The sequence below is a fragment of the Monodelphis domestica genome, chromosome 4 (genome assembly GCF_027887165.1).
Source record: "Monodelphis domestica isolate mMonDom1 chromosome 4, mMonDom1.pri, whole genome shotgun sequence".
Classification (NCBI taxonomy): Eukaryota; Metazoa; Chordata; class Mammalia; order Didelphimorphia; family Didelphidae; genus Monodelphis; species Monodelphis domestica.
Window position 1 is genome coordinate 385,070,820 of NC_077230.1, and position 22,406 is coordinate 385,093,225.

The following is a 22,406-nucleotide window of genomic DNA, read 5'->3' on the forward strand; positions in this document are numbered from 1 at the left end:
GCAGAAAAAGTGCTGACTTGCCTTGAGGGAGGGAATTCCTTCTACCAAGAGAATGGAAGGTCTAGTCTCTATCCCCATCTTCAAACGAGAAGAGTGGACTAGGCAGCCCCTAGAGTCCATTCCTGGCCTGAAATCAATGATATTCTGAGGATAATGGCCTTCTATGACCACAGCTTATCAGATCTGGAAGGGACCAAATAGCTATGATTTTATAGAGAAGGAAGCTGAAGGCCAGTAGGTACAGTGGATAGAGTTGTGGGCCTGGAGTCAGGGACACCTGAGTTCAAATCTAGCCTCACACTCTTAATTAGCTGTATGACCCTGGCCAAGTCACTTGACCTCTGTCTTGCCTCAGTTCCCTCAACTCTAAAATAGGTATAATAGCAGCACCTAGCTCCCAGGATTATTGTGAGGGTTAAATGAGATAATATTGGAACACTGCTTAAAATGGTACCTGACACACGGTAGGTGCCATATACATGTTATTCTCTTCCTCAGTATCATGCAGCTCTTTCAGAGTTCAGAAAAGGAACTAGAACTAGATCTGCCTTGAGATCTAGAACTAGAATCTAGATCTCACTCCCTGTCCAGTTTTTTTTTAACTACTCAAGAAAGAAACAAAGATCTTTCTGGTTAATTGAGTTGGTCCATCAGGGTTCTTGCAGGGTAGTGAATGAGTTTCCATATTTCTTGGAGAGTATTTTGAGTGTCCTGGCTATTGACCAAATACTGGCTGATGTGCACAGCAGGGAAGAACAATGATCAGATGCTTTAATTAGACCTCTGTAAGCGATTCCAAGATGATAGGTGAGGCATTTGTGAAGTTAGCTCTCTTAACTTGATTTCAGGGTTGCACAGGGATGTGCTGGCTGATCCTAAGCCTCTCTTGTGGAAGGTAAAATTCACATTCAAATACAAGAGTAGAGGGGGAAGCTGGGTACTCAATGGATTGAGAGCCAGGCCTAGAGCCTGGAGGTCCTAGGTTCAAATCTGACCTCAGACACTTCCCAGCTATGTGACCCTGGGCAAGTCACTCCATTGCCTAGCCCATATTGCATATATATGTAGGGGCTGTGGTATAGGGCATTCCTGAGGGAGTAAATCCCCTCCACCAGTGCAGGTTGTAACCTTATCTGCATTTTATATTCTAAAAGAGATGTCTGGAGCTCTAACAGATTTTAATGACTTGCCCAGGATCACACCAATATGTGGGGGAAGCAGGACTGGAACCCAGATCTTCTTGGCTTCTAGGCTGGCTCTCTATCGACTCTCTCAAACTGTTCCTCTAAATTCAAACATACTTGCAAGAATTCAAACACATTTTCCATGACTTTGATACTAATAACTTTAATGATGGCAGAAAAAAACAAATAAACTCCCAGAGATTTTTTGAAGAAGAACCCAATGTACAAATAATTTTCCTTGACATCCAAGGACCCTTGATCATTTCCAGCATGGCTTTCCAGAGGGCTCAGAGCTTCTAGGCATTATCGGCATGACCAACATTTATTGAACGTTACCGTGTACACAGGCACATTGCAGAAGTATTAAAGAGTTCTGGGATGATGGTCCCTGCTGTCTAGAAGCGCCCAGCCTAATTGTGGAGGCAAGAGTGACCAGTTACCCACAACTTAGGCTAGGCTATGCTCCAAGCATAGGAGAGAGAGACTGATGTAGGCTGGTCAAGTCAACATGAGCTTCAGAGACAAGTGAGACCTAAAGAGCTCTGGGTGGAGAGGTAGGGAGGAAGGAGAACCCTCCGGGCATTTGACATGCATTTATGAAGTTCCTACTAGTTGTGGAGACCTGGAGATACAAAGTAAAGAAATGAAACAGCCTTGTCCTCAAGGAGCTTCCATTCTACTTGGAGGAGAAAGAGAATGAGGCAAGCAAAGGTGGAAGACTTATTCTTGGGAACTGATGGGGGGAGGTGGCTAAAGCTGGACCAGTTCTCCTGAGGTCCCTAGTCTGGGAAGAGCAGGAAGCCAGAGAAGACATTGTCAGAGCCCTCGACACCCACCATGCCATTATAATCGTTGACCTCCAGCCACACCTCCTGGCCAGATGTCACGTGGAGCAGGACCCCACCGGAGGTGACCTGCTTTCTGTTGGATGTATGGTCACAGAAGGTGGTCATTTTAGTGCCGCTCTGGTACAAGGCCAGGCACAAGTTGGATGTTTGGGATGCGTGGAAGACAAAGTAATAGAGGCCTGGCACCTTGCAGGTGAATTTGCCTGTGGCCAAGTTATAGTCCCCTTGAGGGTTGGTGATGGCTGTGTTGAACTTGACCAAACTATTGGATTCTGGGTGCTCCTGGGTCTTCCGTGTCACTGAGAATACCGACTGGTATTTCAGTTTATATTGGCCAGGGGTTCCTGGCTGTCCTGGCGGACCTTGGAAGCCTGGATCTCCAGGGGGTCCAGCTGGCCCCATGGGACCGTTCTTCCCAGGGTGACCTGGGAGTCCTGGGTCTCCTTTCTGGCCCTTGGGCCCACGTGTCCCAGGAATGGCCGGTATCCCTGTGGAAAGAAGAAACGTTTCAGAGAGGACATTACTACATTTATTCAGCTCACATTCTATGCTGTTACATGTATATGTTAAATGTACTGGATTGGGTGGTCAGCCAGATGGCACAGTGTATAGGGTACTGAGCCTGGAGCCAGGAAGGCTCATCTTCCTGAGTTCAAATCTAGCCTCAGACAATTCCTAGCTTTGTGACCCAGGCCAAATCACTTAACCCTATTGACCTCAGTCTCCTCATCTGTAAAATGGACTGGAGAAGGAAAAGGCAAACCACATTGGTATCTTTGCCAAGAAAATCCCAAATGGGTCACAAGAGTCAGACATGGTTGAAAAACAGCTCAACAAACAAGAATTCTTCTGGGTGCTGGGAATACAAGACAAAAGGAAAATTCTACCTATGAGCCTCAGTGTTCTGGTTAATGGAATGGAAAAAAATAATGCTTGTGCTAGAAACAGTGATGTAGACTCACTAGATTGGGCAGGAGGATGAAGCATCTCTAAGTCTTAAACTGCTATGTAAATGCGTGTCTTAAATACTTTAGACTACATTAATAGAGGCATTGCTTATTATTAGGATCAATAATAACAATTCATAGTTCACATTCCTATACTACGCTACATTCTACAAAAGGCTTTTTCCCTAATACTTCTCTGAGATAGGCAATACAAGTATTCCAATCCCCATTTTATAGATGAGAAAACTAAGACTTGGAGTCATTAAATGCCTTGCCCCAGGTTCCACATCCATTAAATTCAGGTCTAGTGCTTTTCCTTCCTTCCTTCTTTCCTTCCCTATCCTACCCTCACTCTTGGTGCCCTTGGTATTGGCCTGTTGGATATTGTCAGGGCTGGGCTTCCTGTCTGGGGTCGTAGAATCCTAGGATTTATACATTTAGATCAAGAAGAGACCTATAAGGTACAAGGTATCTAGTTCTACTTCTTCATTTTATTTTATTTTTTAAATCCTTACTTTCCACCTTAGTACAACTCTAAGACAGAAGGGTAAGAGCTAGACAGTGGGGGTTACATGACTCGTCCAGGGTCACACAGCTAGGAACTGTCTGAGGTCAGATTTGAACTCAGGTCCTCTTGACTCTGTGCCTGGCTCTCAATGCACTGAACCACTCAGCTGTCTCACTAGTTCCCTTACTAGTAAAGGGATTCCTGCTAAGAAAGGGATTGTACTAGGACTACCCTTCCCTCTGCCTCTGTCTCAGCTTCCTACCAATGTTGAGATTCCATGATTTTATGAGGAAAAAGAAAGGAGCGGACAAGGAGAAGGAAAGAGATTTCCTGAATACTTCCTATTTTAGGAGACAGACCACACACACATTTACCTCCCATTGTGACCCTCTCCGAAACGCAATCTCCCTTTTCTCCTGCTCCCAATTCCACCCATCCTTTAAGGCTCGGATGTGGGCCCACCTCCTCCATAAAACCATTTCTAATCACCACAACTCAGAAGGAATTGTCTTGTCTTCTGCATCTGTCTGTCTGTCTGTCTACCTGCTTTTGCCACTTTGTGGTTTTTATTTCTTTTTATACACAGAAGTGTATTTACATTCAAATGTTGTTGATGAGTCCTGATATGAACTTGTATTAACCTCAGGTTGATTTCTTGTATATTTCTACGTGTACCTTTCACTTTTCCTCATAGAATATAAGCTCCCTGAGGACAGGAATGTTTTCCTTTTCTTTTTGGGATTCCCAGTGCCTAGCATGGGACATGACTCAAAGGAGGTCCTTAATAAATGCTTGTTAGTTGATTTACTGATTGACGTTAGGGTCTGGCCCCCTTCCAGAGCGTATCAGAGAATCGTGGGTGATTAGTAGGAGATCAGTCATTATCAGTAACCATTTCTATTTCTACAGCCCTTTGGAATTTAGAAAATATTTTCCTCTAAACCTCATAGGATTACCTATGAGGTTTCTAGGGTGCAAGGAGTGAGAGGAATGTTCCTTTTAATTAAATTTAAATTTAAATTAATTTAATTTAAAAGATAGGAACATTGAGTACTGAAGAAGAAAAATGACTTCTTTGACTATATAGTAGCCTGTCTCATAGGAAGCAGAATCAGGAATGGGCCCAGATCTTTTGGTTAGAAATCCAGAACACTTGCCAATACTCCATGCTGCCTAGCTAAAATTCCCGACTTTGTGGTGCAGAGAAAGCTCTGATTATTTTAGAATTCGGACTAGGTTTGAGTTTGGGCTCAGGTGTTTAGAAGCTATGTGACCTTGGATAAGTCACTGTTTCTCCATTTGTAAAGTGGGGAGAATACTATGTATAGAACTCGTTTTGTTTTCAGGAATGTGTTTTGTGGACCTCAGAGCATCCCCTGGGAATGTGACTTGTTAGAATTGATTCTGAGACAGAAGGTAAGAGATTCAAAAAATCATTAGGATTCCACCAAACTGTCTCTCCTCAAATAGAGACATCCTCACTCTGTCTCCATCTCCAGCCCACGGTTAGGGCTAGAACCAGGTCTCCAGACCCCCCCCCCCCCCCCCGGAGGTGTCCATTATTCAGTTCCCTGAGCCTTTATGAGGCTTTTACCATGTGTGAAGCCATGTGCTAGGCTCTGGGGATCCAGAGATGAAAGGTGATGCCTGCAAAGAACTCACTTCCAGCCAGTGACTGGGGATGGACCAAGCACACATAGCACAAGGAATAGCAAGTGCAATGGGCCAGGGCCAAAGGGCTTCAGGACTATCAGAAGTTGGGGGGATCCAGAGCCTTCCCCAGAGAGATGCATTAACATGACATGGAGGGCTTCCCCTGGGTGCACGCATGCACACACACGCACATGCATGAACACAGAATCTCCCATGAATGTGCCCACAGAAACACATAGTCTCCTTCCTATGCATACACTTAATCTGACACTTGTATAGTCAGAGGCAGCACAGTGTATTCAGTAGAGAGGGCAGAACTTGGAATCAAACTACAATTCCTAGCCTTGAGTCCCTGGGCAAGTCACTAATTTCTCTAAGCCTCAATTTCCCCATCTGCAAAATGGGGGAAATAATAGCACCTGCCTCCTAGGGTTGTCGTAAAACTTAAATGGAAATTGCATATGTAAAAATTGTTTTGCAAACCCAAGATCTCTAGATCAAGGTGAGTTATTTGTTATGGTGGAATAACAGACAGAATAGGCTGGGCCTGGAGTCAGGAAGAGTCATTCTTCTGGGTTGGAATCTAGCTTCAGACTGTAACTAGCTGGGTGACACTAGGCAAATCAATTAACCCCATTTGCCTCAGTTTCCTTATTTGTAAAATGAACTGGAGAAGGAAATGCCTAAACCCTTCCAGTATCTTTGCCAAGAAAACCCCAAATGGGGTCATGAAGAGTCAGACAGGACTGGAAAACAACTAAACCTCAACAATATTTGTTATTATTTGCAGTATATGTAAAGCACTTTGTAAACCTTTGTGCTCTGTATTTTTTACTTATTAATTATTATTATTATTTTACTGATTATTTATATTTTATTATTTTACTTCTTATTTATTATATTATTTCATAGTAACATGTTGCTATTTTTATTTATATTTTTCTTCTTCTTTATTATATTATTTCATAATGATATATTGTTGCTGTTTTTATTTTTACTTCTTATTTATTATATTTTATTTTTACTTCTTATTTATTATATTATTTCATAATAATACATTATTGCTATTTTTATTTTTACTTCTTATTTATTATATTATTTCATAATAATACATTATTGCTATTTTTATTTTTACTTCTTATTTATTATATTATTTCATAATAATATATTATTGCTATTTTTATTTTTACTTCTTATTTATTTTATTTTATTTTTACTTCTTATTTATTATATTATTTCATAATAATATATTGTTGCTATTTTTATTTTTACTTCTTATTTAGTTTATTTTATATTTATTTCTTATTTTTACTTCTTATTTATTATATTATTTCACAATAATATAATGTGGCTATTATATTTTTATTTTTACTTCTTATTTAGTATGTTTTATTTTTATTATTTTTACTTATTTAGTATATCATTTCATAATAATATATTGTTGCTGTTATTTTTATTTTTACTTCTTATTTATATTATATTTATTATTTTTAATTTTACTTCTTATTTAGTATATTATTTTGTAATAATATATTATTGCTATTGTCATTTACTGTTATTATTATGCAATTATATATGTAATGTAATATATCATATACAATTATATATACAATGTATATACAATTCTACAACAACAATTACACTTGTTATTGTTACTGTCATTATCATTTGCTGACACCTCACGTCAATATACTCTTGAACCCGTTTATTACCTCACACAGATATGAAGTTACATGGATATAAACAAACCTCCATAACACACTCACATGGATACAACCTATCGGACGGACAGACAGACAGGCATAGGCAACATTTGATGGACACAGCCTCCATGTGGGTGTTAATTAGCATTGTATGTCATGTATGTTGTCTCATTTGGTCACGCACAGGGACACGGTAAACACACATGGACACACACTCAGAAAACTGCTCCGTCCCTCACTGTGTCCACTCTTCTCCTCAATGTCCCACTGCCTAGACATAAAGCCCCAGTTCAGCGCAGCCATTAAGCAGGCTTCGTTCCCGGTCACAAATCTTCTCTGCCCCCACATCTCTTGGGCCAGAGCCCCTCTCCCTATGGTTTCTGGTCTCCTGGGGCTCTGGCCCCCTTCCGTAGTTTTGACTAAGGTCCCCAGGGCAGGGGAGGAAAGACTAGAGCAGAGCCCTCTTCTTCCCAGGGTTTGGAAGTGATGCGCTGTACCACGAGGGAGGGAGTCAGGAGCTCTGGGTTCTGGGACTTTGGACACAAAGCTTCCCCTGTCTCCAGTTCAATTTCTTCATCTATAAAATGAGGGGACCGGACTGGCTGCTCAACTGGCCGCTCTCTTCAAAGAGAGAGCTCTGAGCTCCCAGAGCAGGGTGCTGTGCTCTCCGGAGAGGGAGAACAGAGTATTCTAAGAGTCTAACGGAGCCTTAAGTTAGCATTTCAAGGGGATGGGCGTCTGCTAACTTCCTGCAGCATCTCCAGGGAACCTCAGATCTCTACAAGGCAGGGTAGCCAAAGCATTGGGCTCTGGGACCCTCCATTCCCCTCTTCTCTCTTCCTTTCCCTATTCGGTCCCTTTCCTTAGGCAGGCAGGACTCACCTGGTTCCCCCTTGGGCCCCTTCACCCCATCTCTCCCATCTTTCCCTGGTATTCCAGGCAGCCCAGGAATTCCAGGGATCCCATAGTAGCTGGAGGCTGCGTCAGTCTGGGTTCCTCCCAGAAGGGCTAGTAGGAACAGGAGCTGATTCAGGCTGTGGCCCTGAGGTGGCCTCATGTCCATCCTGTGGAAAATCCGGCACCAGTAAAGGACGAAGAAGCTCCCTATTCTCCTTCTGAAGGGCGATACTTTCCCATTCCCAAAGAATTAACTGCCAGGAGGTACAGAGTATGGGGAGGCAAGTTGGAGGTCCAACTGGTCATAGCTGGGTTAGCTAGTGGTCATTCCTGGCCCCCTTCCTCTCAGTCTTATGCCCCAGAAGAAAGAGCTTTCTCCCTGGGCCCAGGCTCCAAGAAAGGAAGAAGGGGTCTACTCTTCCCCCCCACATCCACCTCTTCTGCCCTCCCACCCACAATCCTTCCCCCCCTGCCTCCCAGGTCCTATGTTCCTCAGGACTATGGGGATAATGGGAACATCTGACATTTAGAGTTGAAGGGGGCCCTCAAAACCCAAATGTTGGGGGTAGCTGGGGGGGTTCACGGGATAGAGAGTCAGACTTAGAGACAGGAGGTCCTGGGTTCAAATCTGGCCTCAGACACCTCCCAGCTGTGTGACCCTGGGCAAATCACTTGACCCCCATTGCCTAGCTCTGACCACTCTTCTGCCGTGGAGCCAATACACAGTATTGACTCTAAGGCAGAAGGTGAAGGTTTATTAAAAATGTTGCAATTAGAAGGACTCGGAATGTAGGCCATAAAGTCTGGAAGGCATCATAGCACACAGAATGTCAGTCTGGAAGAACCTTGGAACTTATTGTGGGTCTGAGAGGGGTCTTAGGACAGAGAATATTGGAGCTAGAAGGGCCCCCCCAGATAATCTGCCTCATTCCCCTCATTTTACGGATGAGAAACTCTCCACCATCCCCCTGCCCCCTCGACTCCCTCAAGCCATGCCACCCTATCAGTCAGCCTGGGAGGGGAGGGAGAGGTCTCACCTGGGGGCTGTTGCCTCTTGGGATGGAGCTGGGAGGCTCTAGGCCTGTTCACAGAAGTGGTGCCCGGGTGGCCACTGCTTCCCTCCTCAGAAGGCAGGAGGAAGTCTGGTCAATAGGGGAGGATGGAAGGCCCAGAACACCATGTCCCCTCCCCCTCCCCCTTCATCTTTTCCCTCCCTCTTTCCCTCCGATTTCACATCCTCTTTTCCCATCGTTTCCCCGAATAGGAACTTTGGGGGTTGCTGAGCTGGGCTGACCACATGTAACCCCCACCCAGATCTTCCAGGATTTTTGGTTTGATAGATGGGGGTAGGGAGGACTAAGAGTCTCTTCCTCAAGAGCAAGGACAAAGCTGGCTCGGCCGGTACTCAGATGGTGTGGCTTATAGACTTAGAATACATGGGCTGAAAGGGATCCTAGAACAAAGAGGATTCTCCCATAAAATGTTAGCTGAAAACGCTCCTAGAAACCATCTAATTCAAGCCCCGAGTTTTTAATTTTTTTTCTAATGTCATCCTTTTATACCACCTTCACTTCTTTTTATTTTAAACCCTCACCTTCCACCTTCAAATCAATACTGAGTATCATCTCAAGGTAGAAGAGTGGGAAGGACTAGGCAATGGGGGTTAAGTGACTTGCCCAGGATCACACAGCTAGGAAGTGTCTGAGATCAGATGTGAACCCAGGACCTCCCATCTCCAGGCCTGGCTTTTGATTCACTGAGCCACCCAGCTGTCCCTCACTTTCACTTCTGAATGCATCCCTCTCTCCTTCCCTATCCAGGAAGTCTTCCCTAGAAATAGAGAGGGAGAAAAAGAAAGAAGAGACAAAGTCCCTGCAAAATTCACCAGTACATGAACTGAATCTAACAGCATATACAGTGTTCCTCACCACTGGCCCCCTCACTTCTGCAAAGAAGGGAGGGAGGTTCATTTTTTCTATCTTGTTCTTTTGGCCATGCTTGTCAAGTTCTGTATTTTGGAAATGAACCAACTGAGGCCCAAGGAAATCTGTGGTCTAATGTCACCTAGTTGCTGAGGGTTGAAATTGGTTCTGGAGCACAACTCCTCTGACTACAGGTCCAATGTTCTTTTAGTCTCCTTACCATGTGGCCTATGCTCAGGCCATTATCTTCATCTGGCTCCCATCAGAAATCTGGGAAACAAGACTTGGTGAGGTGAGCTTTTGCCTCATCTATTCTGGAACAAGGCCTTAGAGTCACTTCAGGCTCCTCCCTCTTTTCCACCCCTCCCCAATTCCTCCTTATATATTGTTTTCCTTCATTAGAGTGGAAGCTCCTTGAGGGCAGAGACTTGCTTGAATTTATATCCTCAGGGCTGCTTGGCACAGTGCCTGGCACAGAGTAAACACTAAATACTCTATCATCATTGTTTTTGACTATCTGTCTATCCATCTATCTATCTATCTATCTATCTATCTATCTATCTATCTATCTATCTATCATCTCTTTATCTATCTATCCATCCATTCATCCATCTTTCTTTCTATCCATCTGTCTATCTTTCTTTCTATCCATCATCTATCCATCTATATATCAATCCATCTATCCATTTATCTTTCTTTCTATCCATCCATCTATCCATCTGTTTTTCTATCTACCCATCCATCTACCCACCCATCTATCCATCCATCTATCTATCTATCTATCTATCTATCTATCTATCTATCTATCTATCTATCTATCTATCTATCTATCTATCTATCTGCCTTTCCATCTATCTGTCCATCCATCCATTCATTTCTCTCTCTCTCATATTTGTAAAGTCAGTGCCTGGCACTGGGTACTTTAAAAAGTTTATTTCTGATTTCCCTATCTACATCATGATCTCCTTCCATCTTCTATCTAATTCTTTATACCTTCATGATTCCAATGAATATATTCTTTCTCATTCCTGAACAGATATGACAGGTAGAATGGAACATTTGGAGGTTGAGGGCCACAGAGAGTTTGGAAGAGAAGAGGTGGATCAGTGATTTTGGGAAACTAAGTTCAACTCTCTCCCTGGGGTCCTGAATCTTCTTTTGCCCTACTCTTATCCCTTCCAGTATGGGATGGTTCTGGAGTTTCTCCCCGTCCATCAACCCCTGGAAGTTGTCAGAGATCATGGCCCATCCAAAGCTAGGGCTGGGGTGGGGAAGGAAGATTAAAGGGGATGGTACCAGGGAAGATGGGAGAGGAGAGGAGAAGAGAATCGAGGGCAGGAAGACTAACCAAGAAGCCTTGGGGACGGAGTAGAATTTTTTTTTTTCTCTAGCAGGACCTCTGAGCTTGACAAAGAGTATGGAAGATTTAAGGTTTCAATAAGCTCCCAGCCTGGGAAGCTGTTTTTTTTTTTTAATGATAATTTTGTTTGGCCATAGCCAATGCAACCTGACAAACACTCATAGTGTTCTAAAACCAGATTTGAATGGACTAGTTAGGAAGGAGGAAAACAACCAATCAATGAGCATTTATTAAGCTTACTTGTGCTGGGCACTGGGTTCAGTTTAAGAAAGGCAAAAAGAGGGGCAGCTGGGTGGCTCAGTGGATTGGAGTCAGGCCTAGAACCCAAAGGTCCTAAATTCAAATCTAGCCTCAGACACTTCCTAGCTGGGTGACCCTGGGTAAGCCACTTAACCCCCATTGCCTAACCCTTACTGCTCTTCCGCCTTAGAACCAACGCACAGTATTGACTCCAAGATGGAAGGGAAAGAAAGAAAGAAAGAAAGAAAGAAAGAAAGAAAGAAAGAAAGAAAGAAAGAAAGAAAGAAAGAAAGAAAGAAAGAAAGAAAGAAAGAAAGAAAGAAAGAAAGAAAGAAAGAAAGAAAGAAAGAAAGAAAGAAAGAAAGAAAGAAAGAAAGAAAGAAAGAAAGAAAGAAAGGAAGGAAGGAAGGAAGGAAGGAAGGAAGGAAGGAAGGAAGGAAGGAAGGAAGGAAGGAAGGAAGGAAGGAAGGAAGGAAGGAAGGAAGGGAGGAAGGGAGGGAGGAAGGAACGAGGGAGGGAGGAGGGAGGAGGGAGGGAGGGAGGGAGGAAGGAAGGGAGAAAGGAAGGGAGGAAGGGAGGGAGGGAGGGAGGAAGGAAGGGAGGAAGGGAGGAAGGAAGGAAGGAAGGGAGGAAGGAAGGAAGGGAGGGAGGAAGGAAGGAAGGAAGGGAGGAAGAAAGAAAGAAAGGAAGGAAGGAAGAAAGGAAGGAAGGAAGGGAGGAAGGAAGGAAGGGAGGGAGGAAGGAAGGAAGGAAGGGAGGAAGAAAGAAAGAAAGGAAGGAAGGAAGAAAGGAAGGAAGGAAGGAAGGAAGGAAGGAAGGGAAAAAATAGTTCCTGCCCTCAAGGAGCTTATCCTCCACTGAGAGAGACAAAAAATCCACACAGGCATAACTGGTTTTATTGAACTCTCCAGATAGTGCTTTTTTACAAATTGAAGGTTTCTGACAACCCTACAGAGAGCTAGTAAATCTATGGGACCCATTTTTCCAGGAGTATGAGCTCACACTGTATCACATTTTGGTAATTCTTACAGTAGTAACTTTCCCCCTATTATAATGTTATGGTGATCTGTGATCAGCGACATTGATGTCACTATTGTGGTTGTTTTGGGGTCCCATGCCCATATGAGACTCTGAACTTAATTGATAAATGTGTGTGTTCTGTCTGCTCTACCGTCCGGCTGTCCCTCTTCCCTCTCCTTGAACGTCCCTATTCCTGAGACACAACAACATTGACATTAGGTCAGTTAATAACCGTTCCACGGCTTTTAAGGGTTTTGAGTGAAAGGAGAAGTCAATCAATGGGGCAAACTTCATTGCTGTCTTATTTGAAGAAAGTGCCACGGCCACCCCAACCATCAACAACCCCTACCCTGATCAGTGGGCAGCCATCATCAACATGGAAGCCAGACCCTCCATCAGCAAAAAGATTGCCACTCACTAAAGGCTCAGGCAATGGTTAACATTTTTAGCAATAAAATATCTTTTTAATTCAGGCATGCACATTGTGCTTCTCGACATAATAGTCTTGCACACTTAATAGGCTGTAAACATAACTTTCATATGCAGTGGGAAACCCTACAATATTCACTTTATTTCGGTGGTCTGGAACCAAGCCTGCAAGATCTCTGAGATATAATCAGAGAGGATAAAGGGTCACTGGGAGGATTAGAGAAGGCTCTCTTCCTCTTGCACAACCCTTCCCCTCTCTCCATCTTGGATAGACTGAAGGATTAATTTTCCTAAGTCTCAAAAACACCTTTTCCTCCTCAAACAATTTCAATGGCTCTCACTGTGTCGAGGAGAAAACGCAGGCCTCGTCGTGGCATTCAAGGATCTCCATGAGCTGATTACAGTTGGCGCAGAGGCCATCTCCTTCTCCATAATAGAATATTTGCTTCATTTTTGTCTCAGAGTCCTGGATTTTGTCTTAGATTCTGAGATTTTGCTTCGTCTCTAGCACAGTGCATGACACAGAGAAGACACTTAATTAAGGCTTGCTGGTTGGTTGATTTATTTTAAGCTTTAGTTTTGACCCTCTCTAATTCAGATCCTGAGTTTCAGCCTAAACTGGCTTACTCATTGCTCCTCAGCAGGGCTCACAGCCTGGGAGGATTGCTTTCAAAGGGCTAGGGACAGCTCTCCTGGGAAGCCTGGGGTAGTCCCTCCCTCTCCTACCCCAAAGCTTCAGCTTGGGGACAAGAAGGTAGGAGGTCTTGTGTGGAGGCAGGGAGGAGCATGGCATTGCAGTTGATGGAGTGGGGAAAGAGGGTACTGAGAAGCTCCTTAAGCCTGGTCTGGGGCCCAGGACCTCTGCACTGATCTGAATAAGGGGAAAGGTGTGCTGGGGATTAGGAAGGATCCCATTGGGGTTGGGGAGAATTTTCTACAAAAGAGGAGGAACTGTGTAATTATAGACCATTGCAGCTAGGCAGGCCCTTGGAACATAAGATGTCAGAGCTGGGAGAGACCTTAGAACAGAGAATGTCAGAGCTGGGAGAGACCTTAGAACAGAGAATGTCAGAGCTGGGAGAGTCCTTAGAGCAGAGAATGTCAGAGCTGGGAGAGTCCTTAGAACAGAGAATGTCAGAGCTGGGAGAGACCTTAGAACAGAGAATGTCAGAGCTGGGAGAGACCTTAGAACAGAGAATGTCAGAGCTGGGAGACACCTTAGAACAGAGAATGTCAGAGCTGGGAGAGACTTTAGAACAGAGAATGTCAGAGCTGGGAGAGACCTTAGAACAGAGAATGTCAGAGCTGGGAGACACCTTAGAACAGAGAATGTCAGAGCTGGGAGAGACCTTAGAACAGGGAATGTCAGAGCTGGGAGAGACCTTAGAGCAGAGAATGTCAGAACTGGGAGAGACCTTAGAACAGAGAATGTCAGAGCTGGGAGAGTCCTTAGAACAGGGAATGTCAGAGCTGGGAGAGTCCTTAGAACAGAGAATGTCAGAGCTGGGAAGGACCTTAGAACCCAGAATGTCAGAGCTGGGAAGGACCTTAGAACAGAGAATGTCAGAGCTGGGAGAGACCTTAGAACAGAGAATGTCAGAGCTGGGAGAGACCTTAGAACAGAGACTGTCAGAGCTGGGTGGGGGGGTGGTACCTTAAAGACCATCCAATTCAACTTGCTCACTTTCCACATGAGACTCAGAGAGGAAATGACTGCCCTAATGTCACATAATAACCTATTGGCAGAGGATGACCTCCAGCCCAGTTCTCCTGACTGTTGTTCTACCATTTGACTTGCTCCCTCCCAAAAGAAACGACATCCTTTATCCTAATCTTTCAATGGAAAGTCTAATAAACTAAACTCTGCTCAGGCGTAAATGATTGATAATGGCTTCATAGACTTTATTCCCTTTTTTCCAGCTAACACTTAATCAGGATTCTCCAATGTCTTGCTTACTCTTGGGATTTCTTGTGAAAAGGAGAAAGATTCAAGGTGGGGTGGGATAGGAAGGTTTCTCAAATCAGGGTACCAATAGCCATCATCCCAGGATGAGAGTAGGGTGTGAATGGCTGACCCTCATCTATTCCTGTGGCTGGATACACAACAGAGCATACATGTCCTAAGCAGTAGAGGCAAGGGGCCCTTGCTGCAGTGTGGGCACAACATGTCACAGCCAGTGGGGAGGGAGAATCTGCTAGGTATCATTGGAAAGAGTGAGATACTTGGAGTAGTGACCTGAGTTCAAATCCTATCTTAGACCCTTAGTTGTTGTGTGACCCAAGGAGAACCACCCTTTTTTTCAGTCTCAGTTTCTCATCTGTAAAAGGGGATAAAATCATGCCAATCTAACAGGTTGTTGTAAGATGTTTTGCAAACCTTACTGTGGTCTGTAAATGCTGATTATCACTCAGTGTAATACAGCACAAAGTTCACAGACTTGGACCATTTGGACACTTTGGTTTCCTTCTCTTGAGTCTCAGTTTCTTCATTTATAAAATTAGGATGTGGGTTGGTGTGGTGTGGTGTGGAGCTGCAGATGCTCTCTATGGCCCCTCCTAGCTCCAGACTCCTAAATTGTATTATTCTCTGTCCTAAGGTGCCTTCCTCCCCCGGCCCCCATTTGTGATTCTGTGACATCCCGTATTCCTGCTGGTTCCTGTGGCTTCCCCTGGGCTTTTTGGGCCCATCCTAGACAGAACCTGGGCTTGGGCCACCCTCATAGCTGTGCTAAGGGGCTGATGACACCTTTGTGTGTAGATCTACTTTGGCCAGCAGGTGGCGGCCACCGCCCACAAAGGTATGCGTTTTGCCACCAGTTTGGGACTTTCCAGGACATCCTCCCTCCCCATTTTGAGCTCTGCACCCCACCCTCCACCCCTGCCCCCATCTCCTGCCCCACTTCAGTTTGGAGTCAGGACATAGCGGGAGAAATGAGGAACCTTCTAGAGATGACGGAGAGGACTTGGGGCGAGAGGAAGGGGTGAGGGAGGCTTGGTGAGGGGCCAAGAGCGAGGGAAAGCTAAGGGGGAAAAGGAGTGAGAGGCCAGAGAAGGAGAAGGGACAGCTGACGTCCCCTCTGCCCTTCCTCAGAATATTCCCCCAGAATGCTCTCCACCTCCAGCCGAAGAACTGTCGGAGTTGTCTTTCACATCGGTGCACTTACGGTTTTACTCTGGGGTTTGGGTCACGTCTGACTTGGCTCTTACATCCCGGACCAATAGGGAAGTAAATTTTGCATGACAATAAAATAGGATTTAAAAAAAGATTCCCCCAGCCTCCTGGGTCTCATCCTCCCACCTTAATCCCCTTTATCCTTGCCCACCTCCCCGCCCCCTCCTGTCCAGTCCATCCCCACCCTTCCTCTCTCGATCTACACTCCCTAGTCCCTTCCCTACACACCCATATCCTCCTCTCCATTTTCCTAACCCATATACGCTCTTCTGACACTTCACCTCGCTAGTCTTGTCTCTGGTCCAATTCCCCAAAGCTCATCTTCCTTCATTTCTACTCTTCCTCTCCTGGTTGCCCTTTTCCCGGCATGCCTCCCCAGGCTGTTTTCATCCCTCTGGCTCTTTTCCCTTCTTCAAGTCCGTGCCCTCTTATCCCCTCCCAACTCTTCCTAACCCACATTCCCGACATTCCAGTCTCATTCTTCCAGCCCCAATGACCCCTCTTCTCACACTTTTGACCCCATCCTCATTTTCCTAGCCCTAATTCCACTCTAGCCCAGCCCGGAAGGAAAATAGGAAGAAGACGGAAAGAAGCAAATTTCATGGTTTATTCAATATAACCTTGGTGCAAGTGGCTACATGCTGTCCTGAGGAGACCAGGAAACCTCGCTCCCCTCAGCACTGGGAGTGCAGGGGTGGGTAGGGGGTCTTGGAAGGAATGACCGGATGGGCTCAGAGCTACAGAGGAGAGGGACAATGTCTGACCTACCAGGGAGACCGGATTCAGAAGGGAAGACATTTCAGGGATACCCTAGCTCTGGAAAGGAGCTTCTTCAGAGTTGGGAGAGCCAAGCAGAGGAGTAGACAGGCTTAGGCAACGAGGGTGGCTTTGGGCACTCCTGCTCCTGTTGACATTGCTTGCTTTGATGGCTCTGGAGTGGGGCAGAAGGAAGCTGCTGTGGGATTAGGGGCTTAAGGGCAGAGAGAGCTTTCTGGATCCATGAACAGGAAAGGGTCTTAGGAGATCCATCACCTGGCCCATCCCCTCCTTCCTTCAAGTCATCAAGGGATCATTCTTGCATTTTACTGAAAGGGCAGGAGAATTGTATTCAAGTGTGGATGCCATGTGGGAAAGGGCTCTGACACTGGTACTGTAGCTTCTGGCAAGTTGTTACCTCTATTCTAGCCTTAATTTCCCCATCTGACAAGTGAGGCTCATGACCCTTTTGCTCTCTACCTCATGGGTTGTTTGTGAAAACAATGCTTTGGGAAGTCCCTAAAGTGCTAGAAAAAATAGATGCTGTTGTTGTTAAGTGACTTGCCCAAGAGGTAGATAAATTGGCTTAGGCAGAGCACTGGGTGTGGATTTTGCATCAGACTTATCCAGGCTGTGCAGCTCTGAACAAGTTACTAAACTTCTCTGAGTTTTATTTGTTCCCTCATCTGTAAAATCAAGGCATTGTACAAAATGACTCCTGAGGTTCCTTGCAGCTCTATAGGTATAATCCCATGTAAGTAGGAAGTAATAGAAGGGTCCAAGCTGAAAGGCTGGCCTTTGCTGGCTAGCCCAAGCTTCTCTACCCTAGGGCCCCAAATTCAGTTGGAAGGGAAGAGTAGAAAGCCACTGAAGACACTGTCTGCGTCATTCCCACTGTAGATCCTGCTACCCCTCTGGAGATCCTTTTCGATCCACACCTGATCACCCTCTATGAGCTTCAGCACTATGCCACCAGAGTTGACCTGATAGATTCCCTTACTGTTGCTGTCGCAGAAGCCCAAGGAGCGCTTGGTCTGGCCTCCATTGGAGGACACGATGTAGAGGCAAAGGTCCCCATTGGACACCACATGGAAGGTAAAGTAGTAGTAGCCGGGAAAATTGCAGATAAACTTGCCCGTGTGGCTCTGGTAGCAGTCTTCCTGGTTGGTGATGATGTTGTTGAATATGACCACGTTCCCATTCTCCTGTGGGTTCTTCCGGACTGCCGAGAAGGCTGGTTTGATCTGGTTTTGAATTCTTCCCATCTCTCCCTTGGAACCCTTCTCTCCAGGGCTTCCTTGGGGTCCTTGGGGACCAGGGGGACCTCCAAAACCTCTATTTCCAGGTTTTCCGGGAAAACCAGGTTCACCCTCATCCCCCTTGAGGCCACGGATCCCAGTCCTTACTCCTGGTGCCCCTGTTATGGAAGAGAACTCAGTGACTGAGTGCATGAGTAGCCTGGGGATAGTCTGAACACCAGAAATCCCAGATTAGTTGAAGCAACTTTGGAGGGACCTTGAGGGCTTTGCCCTAAGATGGTACATGGTCTTTGTATGGGTAAAACCGAGCACCTAGGTGAAGACCCACAAGCCTTAGAAAGCAGGCTGTAAGAATAAAGGGTTAGAGCTGGGAGCAGCCTTAGATCATACAATGTCAGAGCGAGGAGGTCCTTATGCAGACAGACTGTCAGATCTGGAAGGAGACTTAGAACATGGAATGTCAGATCTAGGAGAAGCTTTAGAATGTCAGAGCGAGGAGGGTCCTTATACAGACTGTCAGATGTGGAAAGAGCCTTAGAACACAGAATATCAGAGCTAGAAGAAGCCTTAGAACATGGAATGTCAGAGCTAGAAGAAGCCTTAGAACATGGAATATGATGTTCTGGGAGAAGCTTTAGAACATACAATGTCAGATCAAGGAGGGTTCTTATGCAGACAGACTGTCAGATCTGGAAGGAACCTTAGAACATGGAATGTCAGAGCTAGGAGAAGCCTTAGAACATGGAATGTCAGAGCTAGGAGAAGCCTTAGAACATGGAATGTCAGAGCTAGAAGTGGCCTTAGAATATAGAATGTTAAAACCTAGAATATTGGTGATGGAAGAGACTTTAGGAAAGGGAATGCCAGAACTGGAAGGAAGCTTAAAGATTATCCAGTCTCACTTTCCTCACTTTACAGATGAGGAATCTCAGACCAAGAGAAAGAAAGTGACTTGCTTAAGATCATACAGCTGGCCAGCAGCCAAGCTAGTACTAAAACCACATGCCAACATTTTTCTCACTTCCTAGAACTGCTTTGGTGAATCTGTCCTGGGGGTGAAGGAGAGAAAGACTGTCTTCTTTTCACTGTTAGAACTGGTTTGCTTAGCAGGTGAGGGGGCAGACTGGCTTATGTTTGTCTGGGAGGTGAGAGTGGATCTTGGAAATCCACAGAACACAAACATCAGGGCAAATTGCCTGGTTTTTGCTTTGTTTCCCTCTATTTTGGTGCTGTAAAATGAACCCTGGATTGTAATTGCACCTCTGCCTTTTACTACTTGTGTGACCTTTAACAAGTCATTTCCCTTCTGACTCCATATGGCCCCTGGAGTTGCTCCTGAGATGAGAGATGGGATTCAGAATTAAAGGAAGGAGAGGTGGAGGCTTGGAACTCTGCTGGGAGAAAGGGCTAAAGGAGAATGGGGTCAAGGGAGAGGAGAGAACATTGAGCATGTGGGACTCCCCCACCCACCCATATTCCCTTTTCCTAAGATCCTTTCCTCTCCTCCCAAGCCCTGAAGGACAGAGCTCAGGTTGGGCTTAGCAAAGTTGGGGAGCTGAAGGCTTGGTTGTGGATTGTCCCATGCCTCCATTGGTCCTTCCTGCTTGGGTTTGGAGTTTAAGTGACCAGGAAGGAGCAGTGAGGTGGCTCAGATAGAAAATCAGGCCTAGAGTCAGGAGGTCCTGGGTTCAAATCTGGCCTCAGACACTTCCAAGCTTTGTGACCCTGGGCAAGTCACTTCACCCCTATTGCCTAGCCCTTACCCCTCTTCTGCCTTGGAACCACTACACAGTATTGATTCTAAGATGGAAGGTGAGGGTTTAAAGAAGTAAAAAAAAGAAGCAATCAGGAAGATTCCATAGCTCATTTCCTTCATTAATTTTTTTAAATGGGGTGGGATGGGAAGAGCAGAGAGAAACTGAAGCCCAGAAACATACGAAAGACTTGGCCCAAGTCATTTAGCCCATGGAAGAATTGGGATTTGAACCCATATGTCTGGTTGCTCGGTCTGTGTTTGTATCATTACATCTCCCTAAGGAATTCCTCAGCTTACTGCTCCCCTCCCATCCTCCTCCCCACCATGCTCATCCTGGTCTCTGGGCCTGAGTGGGCTTGAGCAGGGGGAAGGGCTTTGCCTCTGGTGGCCATGCTTACCTTTTTCACCAGGATCCCCCTTGGGTCCTGGGCGCCCATTCAGACCTGGGACTCCAGGCTGCCCCGGCTGCCCATCAGGAGCTTTGCACACACTCTCTGGCAAGGTGGAGCCCAGGCACACAGCCAGGACACAGGCTGCCAGCCAGGCCCACAAGGCCATCCTGCCTATGGGGAGAAAGGTCATACTGGAAGGGGTTCAGGGGCAGGTACCCCATTCATCCTGGTCTCATTCTCCTGCTCACAAGAGTGTCCTATTCAGGTCCAGCTGTGCCAGCCTAGAAAAGACTGTGGCCAGACATCTACCTCTCCCAGAAGAAGCCTCTAGCAGCACCCCTCCTTCTCACCCTCCTTTGGCTATACCTGGCAGAGGGCCCCACCTCCCCCCCCCCCAGGTGCTCCTGAGGACAGAGATAAGGATGGGATTCAACGGCAAAGGAAGGAGAGGTGGAGGGAAGCTTGGTGCTCTGCTGGGAGGGCCAAGGGACAGGAGGGAGCATTGAGCATGTGGGACCCCACCCTTATGCTGTATGAATTGATGCTCCAACCTATGAGACCTGGTTTTTCCCCCCTGTTCCCTCTCTGAAGTTCTATCTTCCTCCTTCCCCCTTCTCCCTCATGGCCATCTCCGCCATTACCAGTGTCCCTTACCCAGATTCCCTTCCCCTGCCCCCATTGCCATTTGGGCTTAATCCCCCCCCCATCATCACTGCCCCCTCCCCAGATCTCTCATTCCATTGTCATTCTTCTCACCCCCTAATCATGGGAGTAGGTCCCAGACCCTTCTGAGGCAATGTCTGGGAGTACCCTGACCCTGACCTTGGGGCTCCAGCCAATACCCTCTCCCATGTAGCTGAACTCTCAGGTCTTACCTGCACTTGGGGTTCTGGGCTTGGGTGAGACTCTTCCACTGGCTGCCTGGCTCCACACTTTCTGCACCCTCAAGGAAGGGGAGCTATTAGGGCCTGGAGGGAAATGACCTTATCCTTCCTTTTCAGAAGGGTGCCAACTTTCGTATCCCTTCCCACTTCCCCTTTCTTGGTCTGGAGACCCTGAGGGGTTCCACTAGACAAACAGGCACAGTCAGCAAAAGTGGGGGGGTTTCTAAGAAATGAAAGGGGAACCTGGGGTGAGGGAGGCTCCCCTTGGCAGGCATCCTGGGGGTCAAGTGGTTGCTGGGTCAGGGAAGCAGTCTGGAGAGGATAACAGAGACACATTTGTGAAAACCAGAACCTCCTTGAGGAACCATGATGCGAAGGAAGAGCACTTAGGCAATAGTAAGGTCCCAGCTCTGACATGTCTTCCTGAGCCTGTTTCCTCTTCTCTGCAATGAGAGAGCTGAGATTACCTCTAAGGAACCTCTAGTTCTAACATTCTAAATTCTAGCATCTTTTGCAGATTTGACCTGAGTCCCAAATGGCTTCCTAGCCATAGGTCATCCCATATTTCAAGGTTCCATTCAGCTCTGGCATTCTGTGTTTCAAGGGTCTTTCCAACACTGGTGTTCTTTGTTCTAATGTTCCTCTCACCTCCGACATTCTATGTGCAAAGGCTTCTCTCAGTTCTGACATACCATATTTTCAGAATCCTCTCAGCTCTGACATTTTGTGTTCCAAGGGTCCTTCTAGTTCTGAAATTCTTTATTCCAAGAGACTTCTTAAACTCTGATTTTCTCTGTTTTAAGTCTCTTTCTAGATGTAACACTATTTTCTTATGAAAACAATTATATTCTACAAACTGGTAGGTTCCAGAGTTTCAAAAGGCCCAACCAAGGTATGGTATTCCTTATTACATCTGAAGGTTTACCTGAAGGTACTCCTATTCCCTCACTTCCATACTGTGGTTCTCATGAATGTAAGAGTCCCAGGTGCTAGAGAGATGCCTGACTCTATTTCCTTATTTTTCCTGGTTTTTCTTATCAAAGTCTCCTGGTATGGCCATTTCTCAGCCTCTAAAGTTCATAATGTCATGGATTCATAAACTGTCAGAGCTGGGAGGGGTCTTAGAACCCAGAATGTCAGAGCTGGGAGAGACCTTAGAACAGAGAATGTCAGAGCTGGGAGAGACCTTAGAACAGAGAATGCCAGAGCTGGGAGAGATCTTAGGACAGGGAATGTCAGAGCTGGGAGAGACCTTAGAAAAGAGAATGCCAGAGCTGGGAGAGACCTTAGAACACAGAATGTCAGAGCTGGGAAAGGCCTTAGAACAGAGAATGTCAGAGCTGGGAGAGACCTTAGAACAGAGAATGTCAGAGCTGGGAGAGACCTTAGAACAGAGAATGTCAGAGCTGGGAGAGACCTTAGAACAGAGAATGTCAGAGCTGGGAGAGACCTTAGAACAGGGAATATCAGAGCTGG

The 22,406-nt window shown here is 45.9% G+C and overlaps 2 protein-coding genes across 2 annotated transcripts; both read right to left on the reverse strand.

Moving 5' to 3' along the window:
- Positions 1-1,331: 1,331 nt before the first annotated feature.
- Positions 1,332-8,913, reverse strand: C1QC (complement C1q C chain). Its single transcript, XM_001376388.5, has 3 exons — positions 8,778-8,913; positions 7,726-7,907; positions 1,332-2,520 (listed from the first exon to the last, which is right to left on the reverse strand). Exons 2-3 carry the CDS (start codon positions 7,904-7,906, stop codon positions 1,964-1,966), a joined length of 738 nt encoding a protein of 245 aa, XP_001376425.2. The 5' UTR covers position 7,907; positions 8,778-8,913; the 3' UTR covers positions 1,332-1,963.
- Positions 8,914-16,470: 7,557 nt separating this feature from the next.
- On the reverse strand, positions 16,471-21,073 carry C1QA (complement C1q A chain). The gene is made up of 3 exons (XM_001376398.5): positions 20,922-21,073; positions 20,053-20,217; positions 16,471-18,056 (listed from the first exon to the last, which is right to left on the reverse strand). Exons 2-3 carry the CDS (start codon positions 20,210-20,212, stop codon positions 17,479-17,481), a joined length of 738 nt encoding a protein of 245 aa, XP_001376435.1. The 5' UTR covers positions 20,213-20,217; positions 20,922-21,073; the 3' UTR covers positions 16,471-17,478.
- Between the last annotated feature and the right edge of the window lie 1,333 nt (positions 21,074-22,406).

What these genes read in the sequence shown, in the direction of transcription:
- C1QA (XM_001376398.5), bottom strand. Translation starts at nt 20,212, where the DNA reads ATGGCCTTGTGGGCCTGGCTGGCAGCCTGTGTCCTGGCTGTGTGCCTG. An exon ending in GGGGGATCCTGGTGAAAAAG is followed by an intron (nt 18,057 to 20,052) that starts GTAAGCATGGCC and finishes CTTCCATAACAG; the next exon opens with GGGCACCAGGAGTAAGGACT.
- C1QC (XM_001376388.5), bottom strand. Translation starts at nt 7,906, where the DNA reads ATGGACATGAGGCCACCTCAGGGCCACAGCCTGAATCAGCTCCTGTTC. An exon ending in GGGGCCCAAGGGGGAACCAG is followed by an intron (nt 2,521 to 7,725) that starts GTGAGTCCTGCC and finishes TTCTTTCCACAG; the next exon opens with GGATACCGGCCATTCCTGGG.